The sequence below is a fragment of the Geotrypetes seraphini genome, chromosome 11, assembly GCF_902459505.1.
Source record: "Geotrypetes seraphini chromosome 11, aGeoSer1.1, whole genome shotgun sequence".
NCBI lineage: Eukaryota > Metazoa > Chordata > Amphibia > Gymnophiona > Dermophiidae > Geotrypetes > Geotrypetes seraphini.
In genome coordinates, this window is record NC_047094.1 from 91,219,917 (window position 1) to 91,244,115 (window position 24,199).

Here is a 24,199-nt window from a genome sequence, read left to right on the forward strand (position 1 = left end):
CTTCATGTTTGGCAGCAGTACCATTTTCTCCTTTCTGCTTTAACATTTGGCACTGACTAATCCAGATTCCGGTAGCACTGCTTTGTTAATGTGGCTCGCAGTTCCTTTATTGTTATTTTTATATATGTGAGAATAGGAGACATGCCAGGTTAGAAATATTTCACACTCTAGCAGAGTGTACAAACTTCTAGTGACTCGCTATAGCACCCTTAAATAAGAACATAAGAATAGCCTTACTGGGTCAGACTAATGGTCCAGTAGCCCATTCTCATGGTGGCCAATCCAGGTCACTAGTACCTGGCCAAAACTCATGGAGTAGCAATATTCCATGCTACCGATCCAGGGCAAGCAGTGATTTCCCCCATGTCTTTCTCAATAACAGACTATGGACTTTTCCTCCAGGAACTTATTCAAAACCTTTCTTAAAACCAGCTACGCTATCCACTCTTACCACAACTTCTGGCAATGCGTTCCAGAGCTTAACTATTCTCTTAGTGAAAAAAAAATCCTCCTATTAGTTTTAAAAGTATTTCCCTGTAACTTCATCGAGTGTCCCCTAGTCTTTGTAATTTTAGATGGAGTGAAAAATCGATTTACTTGTACCCATTCTACTCCACTCAGGATTTTGTAGACTTCAGTCATATCTCCCCTCAGCCGTCTCTTTTCAAAGCTGAAGAATCCTAACCATTTTAGACTTTCCTCATAAGAGAGGAATTCCATCCCCTTTATCATCTTGGTTGCTCTTCTTTGAACCTTTTCTAGTGCCACTATATCTTTCTTGAGATAAGGAAACCAGAATTGAATGCAATACTTCAGATGAGGTCGCACCATGGAGCAATACAGGGGCATTATAACATTCTTAGTCTTAACTATCCCTTTTTTAATAATTCCTATTAGCATCCTGATTGCTTTTTTGGCCACCACTGCACATTGGGCGGAAGGTTTCATCGTATTATCTACGATGACACCCAGATCCTTTTCTTGGGCGCTAACCCCCAAGGTGGACCCTAGCATCTGGTAACTGTGATTCAGGTTATTCTTCCCAATCAAAAAACAAAAGGAATTGACCCCAAAATATCCACAAAGAAGAAAATCCAGAGAAAACCAAAAAAACTCTGTGGAGTGACGATGTTCTCAAATGTCGACAAAAAGTCTTCTTCAGGGGTCCCTGGGGGTCCTATAAAGGTGTGTACGTGGGAAACAATTGTGTGGTGAACCGGAAGTGAGACACTGAAGAAGACTTTTTGTGAAACGCAGACCGTGTTGGGTCCTGTATCCCTAGCGGACTAGGTCATTTAAGGCTCTTATGTGGATGATTTACTTTTATGTGGATGGAATTATTTTATGTGTATGATTTTAGTGTACCTTTGGAACTTTGATATTTTCAAATAAAGTCCATTTGGGAACATCGTCACTCCACAGAGTTTTTTTGGTTTATTCTTCCCAATCTGCATCACTTTGCATTTGTCCACATTAAATTTCATCTGCCACTTGGGCACCCAGTCTTCCAATTTCCTACGGTCTGCCTGCAATTTTTCACAATCTGCATGCATTTTAACAACTTTGATCAGTTTAGTGTCATCTGCAAATTTAATCACCTCACTCGTTGTTCCAATTTCTAGATCATTTATAAATAAGTTAAATAGCACTGGTCCCGGTACAGACCCCTATGGCACTCCACTGTTTATTCTCTTCCATTGAGAAAAATGACTATTTAACCCTACCCTCTGTTTTCTATCCAATTCCGAATCCACAACTGAACTTTGCCACCTATCCCATGAGTCTTTAATTTTCTTAGGAGCCTCTCATGAGGAACTTTATCAAAAGCTTTCTGAAAATCTAGATACACTATATCAACTGGCTCACCTTTATCCACATGTTTATTCACACCTTCAAAGAAGTCAAGCAAATTGGTGAGGCAAGATCTCTCTCGACTGAACCCATGCTGACTCCATCTCATTAAATCATGTTTGTCAATTTTATTTTTTATAATTGTTTCCACCATTTTGTCTGCACTGAAGTGAGGCTTACTGGTCTGTAATTTCCTGGATCTTCCCTGGAGCCCTTTTTAAAAATCGATGTAACATTGGCCACCGTCTAATCTTCATTTACTACAGCAGGTCAGCAATATCATGTTTGAGTTCTTTTAGTACCCTGGGATGTATACCATCTGGTCCAGGCAATTTATCACTTTTTAACTTGGGCAATCAGAACACTTTCATTTTGTGTTATTTCTCATGTCCTTTATGGAAATTTTCATCTTATTTGGTTTTTTCTGGCCATTCTGTTATTTTGTCAGTTTTTGATAATGGTGTGCACTCTTTAGGAATAGTGCACACTATGTGGAACAAGGACACACACTTTTCCCAAGTTTGTGTATGCACATTGCTTGGTGGTCTCACTATTGGGAAAGAGTGTACCCTACAGTATTTATGAAATAGTGTTCACTGTGCCACCTATAAGTGGTAAATGACAAAACATGAAATGCTGCTCATTTTCATTTGGTAACGACATGCATGACATGCAGGAAATGGTTTGAAGCAGGGTTTGAAATATTTTTTATTTCAATTATCCCAAAACTGACTGGTTAAATGTTACATTGGGAAGTACTAGAGAGGTAAAATTCCTAGATGTCATAAATGACTGCTTCTTGGAGCAATTGGTCCGGGAACCAACAAGAGTGGGAGCTATTTTAGATTTGGTCTTTAGTGGAATGCAAGGCATAGTACAGGAGTTAACTATGTTGGGTCCGCTGGGAAACAGTGATCATAATGTGATCAAATTTGAGTTGATACAGGGAGTGATGTCGCAAAAGAGATCTACTATAAAGGCGTTTAATTCCAAATGAAAAATGGAAAAAGAATCAGAATGAAGAAAATAAGAAGAAACACAAGCACTGGCAAGTTAGATGCAAAGCATTGATAAAAACTGCTAAGAAGGAATATGAAGAGAAACTTGCAAAACAGGCAAAAACTCATAACAATTTTTTTAGGTACATCAGAAGCAGAAAACCTGTGAGGGACTATGGGGGACCGTTGGACGATCAAGAAGCAAAACAGGCGCTCAGGGAAGATAAGGCCATAGCGGAGAAACTGAATGAATTCTATGCTTCGGTCTTTATGGAGGAAGATGTAAGAGATCTACCTGAACCAGAAATGATGTTTAAGTGTGATGATGTGGATGAACTGAAAGAAATTTCGGTGAATCTGGAAGATGCACTAAACCAAAACGACAAGTTGAGGGGTTATTGAATCGCCTGGACCGAATGATGTACATCCCAGGGTGCTGGAAGAGCTCAGGGATGGAGTTGCAGATCTGCTGTTAGTGATCTATAACCTGTCGCTGGGGTTGTCTGTGGTACCTGGGGATTGGAGGGTGGCCAGTGTTGCGCCAATTTTTGGAGGGGGCTCCAGGAGAGATCCAGGAGGTTGCAGACCAGTGAGCCTAACTTCAGTGCTGGGCACAATGGTGGAGACAATTGTGAAGAGTGAAGTTGTGGAGCACGTGGACAAACATGGTTTGATGAGATGGAGGAAATTTTTTTCATTTGGAGAATGATTGGGCTCTGCAACACGTTGCTGGAGTTTATGGTGAGAGCGGATGGCATGGCTGGTTTTGGGAGAGGTTTGGAAGGTTTCCTGGAGGAAGGGTCCATAGTTAGTTACTGAGAAAGATATGGGGGAAGCCACTGCTTGCCCTGGATTGGTAGCATGGAGTATTGCTACGTCTTGGGTTTAGGCCAAGTACTAGTGAGAACGGGCTACTGGGCTTGATGGACCATTGGTCTGACCCAGTAAGGCTATTCTTATGTTATGTTCTTATGTTGCAAATGACAGCCCATCCATAGTAATAAACACCAGCCCCCTCCCCTGACATTCAGCCCACAGCAGTCAGTGGCTTTTAAACTGCTGATAGCCACAGACTGAATTAGATCCATATATTCAATGCTGGTCGTAATGTGACAGTTATCCGGACTGGTGTTCAGATAACTAATTCTTACTCCTACCCATCCAGGTACAACACAAGAAGAAAAACTCTCTCACAGCCAACTACTTGTCCCCACTACCCCCCCCCCTCCAAAATGAAGCTAATCCCACAAACACACCCCCTGGCCACCCTACTGATAATCTTCCTCATTACCAGTTGGAAAACAGTAGCAAACAACTTACCAGCCCCACCCACATGCTCCACTGCAAACAAAATCCAACACCACAACAGGAGAACCCCAATAGTTAGAAGCTCAAACCACCAAACCAGCACTCAACATCCCATCACCTTAGCCTGGAGAAGAAGACCACTTCCCAAGACCAACCTCAACCTCCTCCTAAAACACTCATGTACCCTGAAACGACTCACAATTTCTAAACAGATATCACCACCCTAATATGTGTCTACTTAAACATCAGAGCCTTAGGACCTAAAACAGAACACATAAAAAACTGGATAAAAACCGAAAACCTAGACTGCCTTTTCCTCACAGAAACCTGGTTAACCTCAGATGCAGATCCTAGAATAACAGAAGTTTGCCCTCAGGGATACAAAATAACAGTGACCTGCAGAGAGAAAAAAAGAGGAGGAGGACTAGCAATCTTAATCAAGGACTCCCTAGCCCTAAATATACTCAAAAAAACATCCACCCCACAAATGGACTTCCTTGCCTGCCATCTCTCAAGCACCACTCTAAAAAACTCAGTAAACTGCATGCTCTGCTACACAACACCAGGAAACTGGACCACAGTAAGACCTGAATTTGAAAACTTCATATACCAAAACTCATTAACAGCAGAATACAACCTCATCCTAGGAGACCTAAACATACACCTTGAAGACCAAGCATCTAAACCAGCAGAAAACTGTCTATCATTTCTCAATGCCTTATCCTTCCAAATCCTAAACCCACAAACCACGCATTTAAAAGGACACCAACTTGACATTGCAGCCTTCATGACCCATCAACCATCCTCCCCAGAAATTCAAACACCTAATGGAACCTGGTCCCCATCCCTCTGGTCAGATCACTACACATACACATTCAACATCAACTGGACCAAGAACGAAACCATACTTAAACCCAAAAAAATAACTTACACCTCACGCAAACACATCGACCCCCCCAAATTCTGGACAAAAATAGATGAAACAATCCAGGACTGTGACCCCAAGGACTTCATCTCACAGTGGAACAATCTGACTACCAACATCCTTGATGAACTAGCCCCACTACAAACCAAAATTAGAATCAGCAGAAGATCAGATCAATGGTTTGACAATGAACTACTCCTACTTAAAAGATAATGCAGACGACTAGAAAGAAAATGGAGAAAAACTAATCTAGATCACACGAAAACCACCTGGAAAAAACTAACAAACAATACAAAATACTACTAAAGGACAAGAGAAAAACATATTACACTAATCTAATAGGCACAGAAACCCAAGATACCAAAAAACTATTCCAAATATTAAAAGACCTAACAGACACCAAATCCTTCATGACTACTAACAATACCCCACCTCCATCAGCCACCCTCTTAGCAGAACACTTAAAGAACAAAATTACAAATGCCAGAGCCACCCTCAATTGTACCCCATCCCACCTAAATGAACTCACAATTCTTCCCACAGATAAAGAATCAACTGCAGCTGACAGAACATGGTCTCAATTCCCCAACATACAATGGTCTGAATTCAATAAACTCTACAAAAAGTACAGCCACGCTTCCTGTGACCTTAACCACTGCCTATCATATCTCCTTACAACCTCCAGCACAAAATTCCGTACTCTACTTCTGCAATGGATACAAACCGACGGCCTTTTCCCAACTGACCTCAGCAAAATCATCATCACCTCAATACAAAAAGATCCAAAAGGACCAACAGATCAACCATCAACTACACACCCATTGCCTCAATACCTCTATATGTCAAACTGACAGAAGGACTAATAGCCAAACACCTCACCAACTATCTAGATGACCATAATATACTTCACCCCACGCAATCTGGCTTCAGATCCAACTTCAGCACAGAGACATTACTAGGCTCCTTCATTGACACAGCCAGACAACACCTCAGCACAGGAAAAAAATGCTGCTCATACAACTAGACCTTACTGCAGCATTTGACCTGGTAGACCATAACATCCTACTGCAAATTGTGGATGCAATAGGCATCTCAGATAAAGTATACTCTTGGTTTGAAGGCTTCCTAAAATCCAGAACATACAGAGTAAAATCATTGCTCTTTTCTTTTATGACTGTCTGCTCTGTTCCCTCAATCCCTGTTTCTTGTTTGCCAACCCATGGTATTTTGCTGTTGTTCTACAGTTAGTCACGTTTTCTTTTTAGTTACAAGCATTTTTACCTTATTTTCTTTGGTATCAGGTTATACAGGCATCTACCTGTTATTTGGAATATTTCTTATGTATTGTTGTCATATATGTTTCTGTAGTTTTATGTTTTGTGCTGTATGTGTTCATTATGTTAACTCTTCTTATGCTTCTATCCCTTCTCTTGTGCTGCGCTACCAAACAGCGTGCAGCATACTACAATCAGTCATGTTTGTTCTTAACAGTGCTATTAACACCCATACCTCCTGTATACTGTTGAGTTTCTATGTTATTGCTGGTATCAAATGCTGGATTATACCTAATTGTACTTACACACAATTCACTGCTAATAAATACCAAGACATAGTGTGGTTGCAATGGTACTGCAGTAGGTCACAGCTCTCGTATAGAACATACTGTATAGTACAAATTGGTCATTCAGTTTTATGCTGCATTCACTATTACTCCAATTTCACAGCAGAGACTCCAGGTACATTATTATATATTAATGGTCTATATAAGATCATGTTTAGGTACTACGCTTGTGGGAGCTATAACATATGGTATATCCTCAGTATCAAATGTATTACAATTTATATTCCATTTGCTCTATATCTACCACCGCCACATCTTGGTACTAATAGACCACTCAATATTTTTTCATCCTATGTATATTCACATGCATATTGTAAGTTTTCTCAGAAGGTTGAGCATTGTTCTATTAATGATGTTAATAAGTCTATTCATATACAATGCCTAGTATTTAATTGCAGGTCAGTTCAATATATACATGAATCTTCTAATATTGCCTAACAATGTCAATAACTTTCTTTTCCTTAAATGTAAAAGGTTTTAATAACCAAATTAAAAGATCCAAAATACTTAAATATACCACACAATATAATCCAGATGTGGTACTGTATCAAGAAACTCATCTTAATGAAACTGAATCCAAAAAGATCTGTCCTACATGGGCATACCCACCTTTGTTTTCACCTGCGGTGGGCAAGAAAAATGGCGTTATCACCCTGATCCGACGCCGTCCAGATCTCAAGATCATCTCCCATTCTAATGATGACTACGGCCGGTGGTCCAAAACTGATCTGAATATTGGTAGTGAGCGTCTCACTATTATTAATCTCTATGCTCCTAATGTAGATGAACCAGTTTTCTTTCATAAAATATCAGATGTAATATCCTCTGCTGGGAATACACCTTGTGTAATAGGAGGTGATTTCAACCAAATACTGGACAAAAACTTAGATAGAAAATCTAAGTCCTCTTACCGCACTACTAAAACGTGGCAAAGTATACAAGACTAAAGCTGATTGATATTTGGAGAATTTTGCACCCTGATGATCGTATGTATACTTTCTATTCTCCTCCCCATGCTTCTTACTCGAGAATAGACTATTTCTTAGTAAGCTACTCATTAACTCAAAAAGTGAGCTCGGCCCAAGTTAACTCTATCTCGATATCTGATCATGCATCTATATCATTTACACTATCTGACTTGAGTTGGAAACGCTCACCGGGATTATGGAGATTTAATTCTTCCTTGCTAACTGATGATGCTTTCTGTGTGACTATCAAACAGCAAATTGCACTTTACTTTGAGTTCAACAAACCAGGGGATACCTCTTGGCAAACAACTTGGGATGCGTTCAAAGCCCATATAAGAGGTCATATCATCTCCTACTCTGCCACTAAACGTTCAACTGAACGCACTCGACTACGCCAATTGGAAGCTGATATTCAGCTGGCAGAAAAGCTACACCAGGAAGATTTAAAAGATCCCATTAAACTCTCTAATTTGCAGAAATTGAGATTTGATTACAACCTACTCTTGAGTTCGGAGGCTGCTAAAGAACTTTTTCGGAGTTCCACCACTTATTATTCGAGTATGAATAAATGTGGACACCAACTCGCTGCTTACCTAAAACTGAAATCCGAAAAGACCTCAATACCAGCAATTACAGATGATAACGGTGATACCCTATTAAACTCCATTGACATTTGTAAGCAATTTCAGAAGTTTTACCAGGTCCTGTACAAAACTGAAAACCCCGACCAGTCTAAATTTAACTCATTTCTGGACTGCCTGCCCCATAATTCCCTGAGTGAGGAAGAGACATCATCATTATCTGAGCCGTTTACACGACTACAAGTGGAACAGGCCTTGAAAACAATGGCTAAAAACAAAACGCCTGGACCTGATGGGTTGTCTGTGGAATTTTACCAGGCCTTTAGCAATGATATTCTCCCATTTCTAACTCAATATTTTGGTCAAATGGCTGAATTAGGATCAGCATCCGGTTCTTTCACAGAAGCGATTACAATTGTTTTACCAAAGATAGGTAAGGATCCTTTGCATGTCCAAAACTACAGACCGCTATCATTGATAAATGTTGACGCTAAGTTATATGCGAAACTCCTAGCAAATCGTCTCAACCTGATCCTTCCTTCAATCATTCATCAAGACCAATGTGGATTTATGAAAAATAGACTCTCTAGTGACAACACCAGACTCTTTGCACATGTTCTGCTACAAGCTCAACAAACTAAGGATCCTATGGTGGCCATGGCGTTGGACGCAGAAAAAGCCTTCGACCGGGTGGAATGGTCATTTCTCTTCAGTGTAATGTCGTGGTTTGGCATCCCTCAAAGTTTCCTCCGAATGGTACAGGTATTGTACTCCAACCCGACCACTAAGCTTCGAATAAACGACATTCTTTCAGAGGAATTTCACCCTTCTAGAGGTACAAGGCAGGGCTGCCCTTTATCGCCCCTTTTATTCAACATTGCATTGGAACCTCTTCTTATTGCCATCAGATCTTCACCTAATATTGTTGGTCTCCAATATGATACAGTAGACATTAAATTATCAGCATACGCTGACGATGTTATGATTTATGCCACCATTCCATCCATCCCATATATTTTACAATTAATACACAGTTATGCAAACATATCGGGATACAAACTCAATGCATCCAAGACGGAAGTTATGCCGTTATCTGGTTCCCCCTGTAGAGATATCATATCTAACCTTGGGTTACAATATTCTTCTTCCCGATTGAAATATCTGGGGATCTACTTTGGTCCCTCCATAGAAGAAACTCAACAGTATAATGAGGATTATATACTTAAATTGATCAAAGAAAATACATCATCCTGGTCACCACTGAAATTGAGCTGGTGGGGCAGATTGGATTCCATCAAAATGGTCTTGGCCCCTAAAATAACATATATACTCTCAATGTTACCGTTCCTGTTTCCCACAAAGACCTATAACAAGATAGAAGCTCTATTGGCTGCATTTTTATGGAACCATAAAACTCCACGCATTGCCCTAAAGAAACTGAAAGCATTCAAATGTAATGGGGGTGTAAATTTTCCAAGTATGTATGAATATCATATCGCCTTCCTAGCTAGACAAGGTTCGAAATGGCTTTGCCCTACGTCAAACTCTCCTATCCCTGCGTGGCTCATATTGGAACGTCAACTTTACAATGTAATGTTTCTGCAATTTGCTCCCTTCATCACATCTCCTCCTCGAATACGCAATAACAAGATACTTTCCTCTACTATAGTGGCTCTCACTGAATTGGACAAATTAGCGCCGATTTCATGGAACTCTACTACTCTCTCCTCCATCTGGCTAAATCCTCAGGTAAAAATTCAAGGTCAACATGTGGAATGGAAGTCATGGATCAAGGGTGGTATTTGGTCTATATCGCAAGTCATAGAGGATGGTAAATTGGTCTCTTTTGCTGTCTTATCCACTACATATGCTCTCCCATCGTCTATGTTCTTCCAATGGTTTCAGCTTCAACACAGTCTTCACTCTTTATTGAAGAATACACCTCTAACGAGTGATACACCCACTATTTTGGAATGGTGTAGATTATATGGGGGTCTTAAGGGTGAAGCCTCTAGATGGTACAAATTGTTGAAAAGGTCCAATTACCACAGTCCCAATGCATTATATAGTATATGGGCTCAAGACACCTCTGTTCACCTTTCCCCTACGGAATGGGAATCATTATGGCTCAGAGCCTTTGGTTTGCTAAAGGCAGCATCTATTAAACAATTGGTACTCTTTATGTATCACAAGGCTTACTGGACCCCACATAGATTGTCGAAAGTCTCATCTACAGTCTCCAATTTGTGTTGGTCTTGTTCAACTGATGTTGGTACACTGTCCCATATGCTATTTTCTTGCAGTCTTTTGAAATCTTATTGGACTAAAGTTTGGACTACTATATGTGACATTCTACCTATAACAGATCCCTTAGATTACTCCATTATCATTCTAGGTAGTGTTGCTTTGACTTCGAAATTAGATAAATATGGTGTCAAACTCTTGCACTGCTTATTAATAATTGCACTTAAAACCATATTATCACACTGGAAAGACTTTTCAACTCTTAATTTCCACGAATGGTGGAACACTGTTTGTTTATATGCGAAGTATGAAAAATCGATCGCAGAAAGAGACACCTTTATGTTTTCTTCATACACAAAGATGTGGTCATACTTATTGTCTTATGCTGAATGCTCTCCTTAAAACATATTAACGTGTACATACTTATATTGTACGTAATATGATACCTTGTCTGTTTAACACATGTCTGTTTACTTTAATGCTTGTAATACCGAAAACGTGACAGTTTCCCTTGTTTTCTTACTCTGTTAACTTTATTGTAATTCTTTATCTGAAACTTCAATAAAACTTATTGAACTAAAAAAAAAGATAAAGAAAAATCTGAACCTTGGTCCAACCTTTGCGGTGTACCACAAGAATCCCCACTATCTCCTACTCTCTTCACTGCATCTCTCGGAACATACCTAGATAATCTAGGCATCACCACCTACAGTTATGCAGATGACATTACCATTCTCATACCTTTTGATCAACCAAAGACCGCCATGACAAACACACTATACCGAACACTAGAAACAGTAGCAACCTGGATGAAAGATCACAAACTGAAACTCAACACAAACAAAACTAAATTCATCCTCCTCGAAAATGACAAAGTCCCAACCATAACCAATATAGAAATTAACACAATCAACTATCCCATTCAAATTACCATAAAACTGCTAGGAATGACTATAGACCGATGTTGCACCATGCAACAGCAAATAAATAAAACAATACAGAAATCCTTCGCAGTGATGAGAAACCTAAGACAAGTCAGGAAATTCTTCGAAAAAACACAATTCCATCTTATAGTACAATCCCTAATCCTAAATCTACCAGATTATTGCACCATCCTCTATCTCCATTGCCCTGCTACAATGACTAAACAACTACAAACAATCCAAAATACAGCTCTGAGACTCATCTACTCATTGAAAAAAAAACCGACCATATTACAGAAGCATACATCAACTCACATTGGCTACCAATCCAAGAAAGAATACTATTTAAATTCTACTGTATGTTATTTAAAGCCTTACACGGAGACAGCCCAACCTACCTGAACAACCGCCTCATCCAAACCACCTCAATCAGACATAGAAAAATACACACCCCATTCACATACCCCTTGATCAAAGAAGTAAAATGGAAAAAACTATACGATGGCCTCCTGGCCACTCAAGCAGCTAAACTAGATAACCAAATCTCCAATCTACTGATAACAACACCAAACTACAAGACGTTCAGAAAATAAATAAAAACTATACTCTTCAAGAAATTCCTGAAACAGCGATAACTTCAGAAAAGAAATAAAAACTACATTCTTCAAGAAATTCCTGAAATAGCCCTAACTTCAAACTTACCGTCCTTCCCCCCTCCCTCTTCCCGCCACACAGAAACTACATAACCTACTCTTTACCTCTCTAGAAACAACAAATGTTCTTCCATTGTAATCCTCCGTTTTTTATCCCCTTTTGTAATCCGCCTTGAAATGCAAGGTAATGGCGGAATAGAAATCTCCAATCCTTCCTAGTACAGCTCAAACTATTACTCTCAACTTTGGACTAATTAACTCAAGGTCGATTAAAACTAAGTATCACCTACTAAATGATGTAATCACTAATAATAACCTTGATTTATTTTGTATTACTGAGACATGGCTTACTGAGGGGGAAGAAGCCTACCTAAACTTTATATGTCCACCTGACTTTTCCTACAAGTTTCAAGTTTCAAGTTTATTAAATTTTTGATTAATCGCTTTGTCATATTTTCAAAGCGATGAACATAAATACAAAGTAATAGGAGTGGATACAAAATTACCTTATTAAAAAATAAAAAATAAAAATTACATATAATCTAAAACATTAATTATCCATAATCAGTAAACATATACTATATACATACTTGACAAGACATGAATAAAAGGCTGAAGAGGAGGTGGCATAGCGATCGTACATCGCAAGGACTTAGTGCGAGGAGGAGGGTTTCCACTTTGTTAGGAACTGGACTACTTTCTTGGGGAAGAACAAGCTCTACAGAAGAGATGGATTGCACCTTAGCACAGCTGGGACGAGGATGCTGGCACGCAACGTCCAGAACGTCATAGACTTGGCTTTAAACTGAGGAGAAGGGGAAAGCCGATAGTCGACCTGACCTCGACACATCGGACATCAGTACCTGACAAGGATACTGAACTGGGACATTGTAAAGGAGGACTCGGGACTGAGTGTGTATGTGTTGAAAAAGGACCTAAGGACGCATTGCAGGGATCGAGGGCACAAATGGACCTGGTAAGCGGCACCAAAACAGAACAACAGTGTGTATGTGTTGAAAAAGGACCTAAGGACGCATTGCAGGGATCGAGGGCACAAATGGACCTGGTAAGCGGAACCAAAACAGAACAACAGGAGCCAGAGGGGCAAAGACATTGTGAAAAAGAGCCCAGGACTGAGTGGGAATTAGGAGAGCAGGAGGTGCAGGGGAAACAGGCAGAGGACGTCACACACACACAACAGGAGGAGGACGAAGCTCAGAGGCTGGCAAACCATGAGGAAAACTGCAGGAGTACCAAAGCACAAGGGAAACAAAAAGAGAGGACTAAAAACTGGGTCTTAAACTGCCTATACACAAATGCTAGGAGCCTGAGGGCCAAAATGGGAGAACTGGAAATCACTGCCAGCAATAAGGACCTAGACATAATTGGAGTCACAGAAACGTGGTGGACCGAGGATAATCAATGGGATGTGGCCATATCAGGGTACAAACTATACAGGAGAGATAGGACACATAAAAAGGGTGGAGGAATAGCGCTGTACATAAAAGACTCCATACCATCAACCAGGATGGAAACAACAATACAGGCAGATGGCTTGGAATCACTATGGGTTAAGCTACAGGGAGGAGCAGGAGCAGACATTAAATTGGGTCTGTACTACCTCCCACCTGGACAACCGGAAGAAATCGACCAGGAGCTGGAGGCTGAACTGAGGCAGGTATGCAGAAGCGGAAATGTGGTGGTGATGGGGGACTTCAACCATCCTGGGATAGACTGGAGTATTGGGCACTCAAACTGCGCAAGAGAGACCAAATTCATAGAGGTCACGAGGGACTGTTTCATGGAGCAACTGGTAACGGAACCAACACGGGGCGATGCCACTCTTGACCTAATTTTCAACGGACTAGGGGGGCCAGCAAAGGAGGTGGCGGTATTACCCCCGCTAGGTAACAGCGATCACAACACAATCCAGTGCAGGCTTGAATTTGGATCATCAAAGGGGAAAAGAACCACAACGACGGCACTCAACTTCAAAAAAGGAAATTATGATGCCATGAGGAAAATAGTGGGAAAGAAACTCAAAGGCAACATAGGGAAGACGGAATCTGTAGAAAAAGCCTTGACCTTACTCAAGGAGACTGTGCACGAAGCGCAAAATATATGCATCCCCAAGTTCAGAAAAGGGTGCAAAAAAAATAGAACAAAAAACCCAGTGTGGATAACAAATGCAGTGAAGAAGGCGATAAGCGACAAGAAAGCATCGTTCAGAAAATGGAAAAAAGACCAAACAGAGGAGAACCAAAAAGTGCACAAAGAACACCAAAAGGAGTGTCACCGAGTGGTTAGAAAAGCAAAAAAAGAATACGAAGAGAGACTGGCAGAGGAAGCAACAAACTTCAAGTCGTTCTTCAGATACGTCAAGGGGAAGCAACCGGCGAGAGAAGAAGTGGGACCATTGGACGATGGAGACAGAAAGGGAGTAGTAAAAGAAGAGAAAGTGATAGCTGACAGGTTAAATGAGTTCTTCACGTCAGTCTTCACGATGGAGAATATAACCAACATTCCGGAACCCGAGGAGATCGTAATAAGAGACCAAGACGATAAGCTGGTAGATTTAGAGGTGAGCCAAGAAGATGTACTCAAGCAGATTGACAGACTAAAGAGCGACAAATCGCCAGGTCTGGACGGCATTCACCCAAGGGTACTCAAGGAACTAAAAGACGAAATAGCGGAGCCACTTCGACAGATATGCAACCTATCCTTAAAAACCGGAGAGATCCTGGAGGATTGGAAAATAGCAAATGTCACGCCCATCTTCAAGAAGGGCGCAAGGGGGGACCCGGGAAACTACAGGCCGGTGAGCCTGACCTCAGTCCCGGGAAAGATGATGGAGGCACTGATTAAAGACAGCATCTGTGAGCACATCGAAAAAAATGTGCAACTAAAACCGAGTCAACATGGCTTCAGTAAGGGTAGGTCATGCCTCACAAACTTATTGTACTTCTTTGAGGGAGTAAACAGCCAGGTGGATAAAGGGGAATCTATAGACATCATTTACCTTGACTTCCAAAAAGCCTTCGACAAGGTGCCACACGAGAGACTGCTTAAAAAGATATGGAACCACGGGGTACAAGGGGAGGTCCATCGATGGATCAAAAACTGGCTGGCAAACAGGAAGCAGAGGGTTGGCGTGAAGGGCCACTACTCAGACTGGAAAGGGGTCACGAGCGGAGTTCCGCAGGGGTCGGTGCTGGGACCGCTCCTGTTCAATATCTACATAAACGACCTAGAGGCGGGAACCAAGTGTGAGGTCATTAAATTTGCAGATGACACTAAACTATACAGCAGGGCCCAAACCAGGGAAGACTGCGAAGATCTCCAAAAGGATCTAACGCAGCTGGAAAAGTGGGCCGAAAAATGGCAGATGAGCTTCAACGTGGGGAAATGCAAGGTCATGCACGTGGGGAAAAAGAACCCGATGTTAACATACAAAATGGGGGGAACACCACTAGGGGTCAGTAACCTGGAGAGAGACCTGGGAGTGATGGTAGACGCATCACTGAAGGCTTCGGCGCAATGCGCCATAGCCTCTAGGAAAGCAAACAGAATGTTGGGTATCATTAAGAAGGGCATTATGACCAGGACGAAGGAAGTCATCATGCCGTTGTATCGTGCAATGGTACGGCCGCATCTGGAGTACTGTGTCCAGTACTGGTCACCGTACCTCAAGAAAGACATGGCGGTACTTGAGGGAGTACAAAGAAGAGCAACTAAACTGATAAAGGGAATGGAAAATCTCCCATATACCGACAGATTGAAGCAGTTGGGACTTTTCTCCCTGGAGAAGCGAAGACTTAGAGGAGACATGATAGAAACCTTCAAGATCCTGAAGGGCATAGAAAAAGTAGACAGGGACAGATTTTTCAAATTAAGGGGCACCACGAGCACAAGGGGGCACTCGGAGAAATTGAAAGGGGACAGGTTTAGAACAAACGCTAGGAAGTTCTTTTTCACTCAGAGGGTGTTGTAGACAAGAAAACCTTAAATGGTTTCAAAGAAGATTTGGATAGATTCCTAGAAGAAAAAGGGATTGAGGGGTATAGATAGGTATAGACCATTGCTCAGGCAATGGGCCTGATGGGCCGCCGCAGGAGCGGACCGCTGGGCAGGATGGACCTATGGTCTGCCTCAGCAGAGGCAACTTCTTATGTTCTTATGTTCTTTGATTTTCAATTTTCTTCCAATAATTGTCTTATCGAATTTATCCAATTTAAGCTAAAAATGGACTACACATTTGACTGTCTTCTACTTTATCTTCCGCCCCCCACTTCACAAGATTCTTGTGCATCTCTGCCATCTTTGATCTATGATTTCTGCACCTCTTCAAATAACCCACTCATATTAGGAGACTTTAACCTACATTTTGAAAATATCAATTGTCATTTAATTCAAGATTTCTTAACTCTATTTAAAGACCTCGACATTCTACACCTTATATCTAATCCAACCCATCAAGCAGATCATACTCTAGATATGATATTGGTTCCCATATCAGTTTTTTCTCAGTTCTCTTTGAAAGGAATTTACCAGGTTCCCTGGTCAGATCATTTTTTACTTACATTCTCCTATTCTTGGCTACCAAAAACTAAACAACAACCAATTACAAAGTTAATTCAATTTCGGGACTATTCAAAGTTAGACCCTTCTTCAATTTCAGCTTCCTTTGATTTTAATTTTGACTTCTATCAATCTATTAACATGGAAGAGACAATATCAGCTTGGCAAATATCACTACAGAAATTATTAGACGAACTTGCTCAAGCTCAATCTTACTACATATCCCACCGCAAACAAATTAATCCATGGTTCTCCTCTGAACTCAAACTAATTAAAAAACAACTGCGATCTTTGGAAAGGCGATGGAGGCACAACAAATCTTTAAACAACCTCAATCTTTTCAAAGAACTTAAAACTTTCTACAAATCTAAAATAATTGAGGCAAAATCAAATTATTACTCCCAAAAAATATCAAAGGCAAAAAACTCAACAACACTTTTTAAGATAGTACGCTCTCTGACCACAAAATGTCACAATGAACCCTTCGTTTCTCAGCTTCCATTAGCCCAATCTTTGGCTGAGCTTTTCATAGAAAAAACCTTAAAAATTAGATCTACCTTTCAGTCATCTGACCAAGTAAAATTTGACAGCTTATCTCCTATAAATCTCACATCTTCACATACATGGAGTTCAAAATGTTCTAGGTTCAGGATCCCCTCATTATCAGAAATACAACAAACCATCAATTCACTGAACTGTAAGGGTTCCTCTGTTGAAATTATTCCCCCTCTTATTTTCAAGCATTATTTTTCAATATTTGGTCCCCAAATACGCAAATTGATTGAAACTAGTCTCATTACAAGTACTGTTCCTAAACAATGGAAATAAGCAATCATCTTTTCCACAATTAAAGACAACAAAATAAGTGCAGCAGAGATCTCCAACTACCGGCCTATTTCCAATATCCCATTTTTGGCTAAACTTACTGAAAAAATTGTCTTTAATCAACTCTCTGATTTTATCAAACAAACAAATGTCCTCCATCCTAATCAGACGGGCTTCCGTAATCATCATTCGACTGAATTATCCTTGATAGGGTTAACCACTAACATCATGTATCAATTAGATCACCAAAAATCAGTTATACTTATTTCACTGGATTTATCGTCGGCATTTGATACCATAGATCACCAATTGTTAATCTATAGGCTCAGCGACATAGGGATCTCCGATCAAGTATTAGATTGGTTTATATCATATTTCAAAGATCGTTCCTCTAAAGTCCAATTTAACGGCTCTTCCTCTAATACTTTTTAAAATAGTTATGGGATCCCACAGGTTCCATTCTGTCACCTATGTTGTTTAATATATTCCTCACTCCACTCATCATACTAGGGCAATCAATAGGGTTTTCTATCTTCGCTTATGCGGATGATTTTCAACTTACCCACCCCATTGACCTGGATAACCCCGCAGATATTTCTTCTATCAATTCGAAACTGAATCAAATCTGTCACTGGTTAAACAAAAATATGTTAGCTTTTAACATCAGTAAAACCAAAGCAATGATTTTACCAGTTAAGGATGGTTTCTCCTCTTCCATCCCTATTACAATAAACTCTGTTCCTGTTCAAATAGTTACTTCTATTAAACTTCTTGGAGTTATTCTTGACGGAAAATTTTAGTTCCATGATCATATAAGTTCAGTAGTCAAGAAATGTTTTTACTGCCTCCGAATGATTAGATCTCTTTCTACGTTATTAGACCAAACTTCTTTAAATACTCTTATTCATTCGCTAGTCATTTCATGTCTAGACTATAGCAATACATTACATAAAGGCATCACTAAGAAAGAAATAAAACGCCTCCAAATTATTCAAAATACTGCCATTAAAATCATTTCAAAAGCTCAAAAATTCGATCATGTCACACCACTTTTGATTAACGCCCATTGGCTTCCCATCGATCATCGAATTACTTATAAAATAATGTTACTGATACATAAAACCATAGCTTCCGGTCTACCTGATTTCATCAACAGGTTATTAATTCCCCACACCTCCCATCGCACATTACGTTCTTCTAATCAAAACCTGTTATCCATTCCCTCTTTAAGACACATTGGCACCATGCGTACTAATATCTTTTCTGTTACGGCCCCTACCATCTGGAACTCAGCACCAAATTATATAAGAGAAATTTCATCACTTGATAAATTTAAAAGTAGCTTGAAGGCCTTTCTTTTTAAAGACGCATTTGGAGTATAATAGTCCTTTTAAGGACTGTAATGGAACTTCGCTCCTTGCATGTCTTATTCATTTTAATCTTTTCTACAAAGTGTTAGATTATTTATTTTATGTTCTCCTCCATTCTGTTTTGATCCTTCTCCCTCTCTTTTTCATTACACAAATGTATTTTTACCCTTTTCCATTTTGTTTCGGTAAGTTAATGTTCGTCTATGTGTTTGATTGTCTGTTTTAATAATTATAATTTGTTTTTAATTTATGCGTTTCTACTCTTTGTTTTTATATATTATGTAAAACCGCTTTGAATTTTGATAAGGCGATATATCCAATTTTTAAATAAACCAGAAACCTGAAACCTAATGTAATGTAACTAAGCAGATAATGTTAGGACAGCTTTTTTCCTGTCCAAACTTTATCCCAGCACTTAGATGGTTAGTGGACTGAAAATTGCCACTAACCAGGTAAGTCCTAGTTCTACATTGACTCTACCCTCAAACTACCCTGTCATAAACGGACGCTGTTATGGCATTCATAGCTAACATTGAGTGGCCCTGTCTGGTTAAATGCTGCTGAATATAAGTGGCACAGCTGGCCAGGGTGATTTAACTGGGTAGGAACCTCTCATGCCCACTTAAGTCAATTTGAATATCTCCCTCCAGGATTTTAGAATGATTAACCATCATGAAACCATCTGACAGTGCTGGTAAGCGCACTTTCATGCCACTTTACTTAAAGTACTAACATCTGATCCTGTGTGCCATGTGTTTAGTAGTTCAGTTTGTTGACTGGGAAAATCAGACTATGATAAACATCTGTGGTCCTCCTCACAGCTTAAATAGTTCTAAAGCACCGTTCTCAAATGGTTAATTTGGAGACTTTGCTATAGCAGCAGAATTATATTTTTGTATTAAATTCAATGCCTGAATGTTTCCATTGTGCCAGGAGAGGCCAATATCTAAGAAGATTACAAGAAAGTACAGAATTAAGAAGGAATTATAAGAACCTCGGAAATTAGATTCCCCACTTCAGAAACACTGAAAATCATTCTGGCAGCAAATAGAGCTTACATAAGTAAACGGATTTCTGAAGGCAGACTGTGTGGTGCTGTAAAGGAAGGAAACATTTTTGTGATACCCTGTGACAAGTTTAGGGGCTCATTTTTGAAAAAGAAAAACGTCCACAAATGGCATAAAGTGGTAGATAGATATTTTTTTCACAAAAATGTCCAAATCACTGTTTTGAAAAGTCATTTTTAAGACATGTTTCTCCACAGTTTGTTCGCTAAATTTACATGTGCCCATTGCTGGTGATAGCAATGGGAACATATGCATCAAGAACCCCCCCAAACAAAAACCCACAACAACAGCAGGAGAGATAGTCAAACTCTCCCACTGTCAACCACCAACTCCCCCTCCCGAAACATGAGAGATTTCCACACTTTCCCACTCCAATCAGAACCTCAGGTCCCTCCCCGGTGCAACCCAAGGTAAACTGGGGAGGGGAAGGTTCATTTTAGGCGATGCAGACAGCTGGGAGGAGGGAGTCTGTGTCCCTCCAGGTCATCTATTTTGAGGTAAGGGGGAGGGGGGCAGCGGAGAAGGGAAAGGGAGGTCATTTGCTAGTGGGGGAGAGTGGGCATCTCTCCCGCTGTGAGGGGTGGGGGGTGGTCATGGCCAGGATTTTAGGGCAGCAGGAGAGTGTGGGCATCTCTCCCACTTCAGAGGGGATGTCGCCACTGTCCCGGGAGGGGGGTGTTGTTCGCCGACCCTGCAGGGAAGGAGTATCATGATGCAGCGGAGAGAATGGGCATCTCTCCTGCTGCATCACAACACAGGGACTTTCTAGCAGTCTCTGGACCAGTCGACCAGTCGCCTATTTTTGTCGCCAAAAGCTGACACCGCTTTTTGAAAATGGCTCGGCATTTTTTAAGAATCCACCGGAGGGCTCATTTCAATGTTGAAGAGCTATTTGCATGTCTGTGTCAGAGACTATTAGAAACCTTGTTAAAGGCAGAGATAATCCGTTTTGATAATCTGTCACTAAACTGTGTACAGGCTACACCGCTGGAAAATAGTTTAGTGATGACGTTAAGGTTTTGAGAATCTGGACCCCCAGTGGCCACTGACTCTCCCACCTTCTAAAGAGGTGAGAGTGACAGTACATACCAGGCTCTAGGACAGCTGCAGATACAATGGCCATTCCTCTTAGAGCAGCAAGCAGGCCCCTAGAATAGTCCTGTGGACAATTATAAAAGGAGATGCAGTCCCATATACCATTCTAACTAGTACACTTGTAGTGGAAGGTGTGGGTGCCCCAGAAACCACAAAATACCTCCTAAGTCCACATACAGGTGACACCTGCAGGCATAAGTGGCATCATTATATTTTTTTGCTATTCCTAGAGGGCTCACCATAACAAATAAGGGGGATTATGATATGATGTATACCTGGAATCTTTTGTGTGTAGTTTACTGCAGGCTTTTACCTGGGTAGGTCTTTTACAGTTGTTCCAAAATTTGGATCTGCAGCAGTTATGTGACTCCCATCTTTTAACTGATGTGTTTCAGATATTTTCATGACCACAAATCGCTGGGATCCTAGAGTAGCAATTATGGATTAAATGAGGTTTAATGCAATATACATCATTTACAGACTCCTTAATAAATCCACTCATGTAACATTAGCACAACAGGAAGAGCTCATTAGCACATATCTTCCTCTTCTGAATAATTAAGAGGCTGCTAAATGATAAAAAGGCCTTTGTTATAAAAGCAACATAAACAGTGATAATTCTTTCAAAGCAGAATAGGAAAGAGAAATACAGTAAAATCCCATCACTTGTAAAGAATCCTGTAAGCACTGAAATAATTCCAAGAGCTAAGATTTCTATCCAGAACTGTTTACTCTTTTCCTAATACATTCTGATCCAGTTTTAGAAAGTCAAGATGGATAAAAATCTTCTGCTAGCTTGGAGTTAGGCCAAAAAGAGACACAGAAGACTCATGATTAGTATTATTTTGACTTTCTTTCCCAACGCAGTCAATGGCATGTGATCAGGGCCTTCAAGAGATTCAGTGAATCCCCAGCCCTAACATATTTATTTATCAGTCACATTTGCGGCACCATTTTTCTTCCTTGCCTTGCCTTCCCTCCCTGTCTTCCCTGCTGCAGGATCTAGAATCTGTCCTCCCCTGAGAGTCCAGCACTTCACCTTCTTCTGCAGCCCCACCCCCACTCTGGTCTTTTGAAAGCCTGCCTGATTGCTTCACCAGTGAGTGGCATTGATAATGTACTATCTAAGTTGGCTTCGGATTCATGTAAACAGGAAGTTGCAACAGAGGGGCAGGTGCAGCGGGTAGCATGATATCAGTGCCACTGCTGGAGAAACAGTCAGGTTTTGAAAGACTGGGGGGAGGGACGGGGCTCAGGATGTAAGAGGATGAAGTACTAGACTTGGTAGGAGGTGCTGGACTCATGGGGAGGGAGTTCAAGGGAGGAAGAAGAAGAGACGTTCTAGTCATAAGGAGAAGGAACTATGGGAGGGGTAAAAGTGGGAATGGAGAGATGCTGACCACTGAGCAAACCATTTTAACAAGCACTTCTGAACAGGTCTGGCACATTAGGCTCGCAAGCCAATGCAAATTTAATTAAATATCCTCTGGACAGGAACTTTGTGAGAACATGTAAAAAAAAATCATGCTGGGCAAAGTTATTAAATTGGGCAGTAAAGACCTCTGCTCACTTAAATTGCTTGTCTGTTGCTAACTACCAATATTTAGTGGTACTTAACTGTTTGTGGTTAGCATCTGCACCGAAACTGGCTATCTTGTGGGCATTCCAAGGGTGAAGTTGGTACTTATGTGGTTAAGTGTCGATATTCAGTCCTTGACTGTACAAGATAACTACTTAAATTGGTTCAACTTATGCACTCAAGAACTGAATATTGCACTTAACTGTGTAAACTTTAGCAGCCAATTTAAAATCGGATATTCAGTGCTGGTACCCAGACACGGCCTGGCATTGAATATCTGAGAATACAGCCAGCAGCGGACATTAAAACATTGGCTTCCATGGATGAATATTGACTGGATGATTACCAGCATTGAAATATTAGGTTCTTACCTTGTTAATCTTCTTTCAGATAGAAGATCTAGGATTCTGTTATAGTAGCTGTTGCTTCCCATTAGTCACAAATCTGCAGAAGGGTGTCACTTTAAAACTCTGAATTCCTCCCCTTCTACAGTGGATAACAGTTCCCTCTTCAGAGGGTTCCAAAGCAATCGAACTTCACTGAAACAGAAGAAAGGAGAAGGAGGAGCACAGGAAGCTTCCCCAGCAACAAACTATATTCTGTTCTGCTCTGTAACTTATAATAAAAGAACAATGATTAATAAAAATTTAACACTGAACAACAAATTATGCATCTGAATAGCTAGGAATCAACCTGCTACGTGCAACTAGTAGGAGCCATAAAAACACCCAACGGAGAAAGGGAATAGGAGTCCTCATATATAGGGTTACCAGATTTTCCTGAAGGAAAATCCAGACCCATGGCATAGAATGACATAGGATTCTGTACAGTAGTTGACATACCAAAGCAGTGCCATACATCTAGGGAGGGACAGATGAGCCTGCCTGCAGTACTGAGGACCCAAAAGTGGAATCCTCTCGAGCTATCACATCCACTCTGTAGAACCTAGTAAAAGTGTGGAGTGTAGACCAAGTAGCTGCTCTACAAATTTCATCAGGCAAAACAGCCCGGGACTCCACCCAGGAAGCAGCCATACCTCTAGTCTAATGTGCTGCTACTGAGATAGGGGGCTGTTTAGCACAGGCAATATAAGAAGATGAAATTGCCATGCAAATCCATCTGGCAATCGAAACCTTGGAAGCTGTCTTACCTCATCTCGAATGGCTGGTCAGCACAAAAAGGTGGTCAGAGAGTCGGGAATCAGTTCTCTCCAGATAGAGAAGGAGGGCTTTACGCACATCTAGGCTTTGCAAAATCATGTCCTATTTTGCTGAACCTGTGGGATGGAAGGTGGGTAAATGAATCTCTTGATTGATATGAAAGGCAGAAACCACATTCGGTAGAAAATCAGGTACCGTCCATAGAGAAACATCCAACTCCTTAAACTGGAGGAATGGTTCTCTACAGGAAAGGGCCTGTAACTCTGAGATCCGCCTTGTCGAGACAATGGCAGCCAGAAACACAGTCTTAACTGTAAGAGGTATGCATCCAGCAGGAGCTCATATAAAGCCCAAGAAAGGCCTTTCAGAACCACATTGAGGTCCTAAGACTGGAATGGCCTGCACAATGGGGATCACAATCTGAGTGCTCCCCCCCTCAAAAACCAAGTTACG

The 24,199-nt window shown here is 40.7% G+C and overlaps 1 protein-coding gene across 1 annotated transcript in view; it reads right to left on the minus strand.

Moving 5' to 3' along the window:
• SLCO4A1 (solute carrier organic anion transporter family member 4A1) overlaps positions 1–24,199 on the minus strand; it is a 172,919-nt gene that overhangs the window by 49,477 nt on the left and 99,243 nt on the right. The window contains exon 6 of the mRNA XM_033914743.1: positions 21,321–21,432. Coding sequence (XP_033770634.1) covers positions 21,321–21,432 — 112 coding nt within the window. The remainder of the gene's footprint in view (positions 1–21,320; positions 21,433–24,199) is intronic.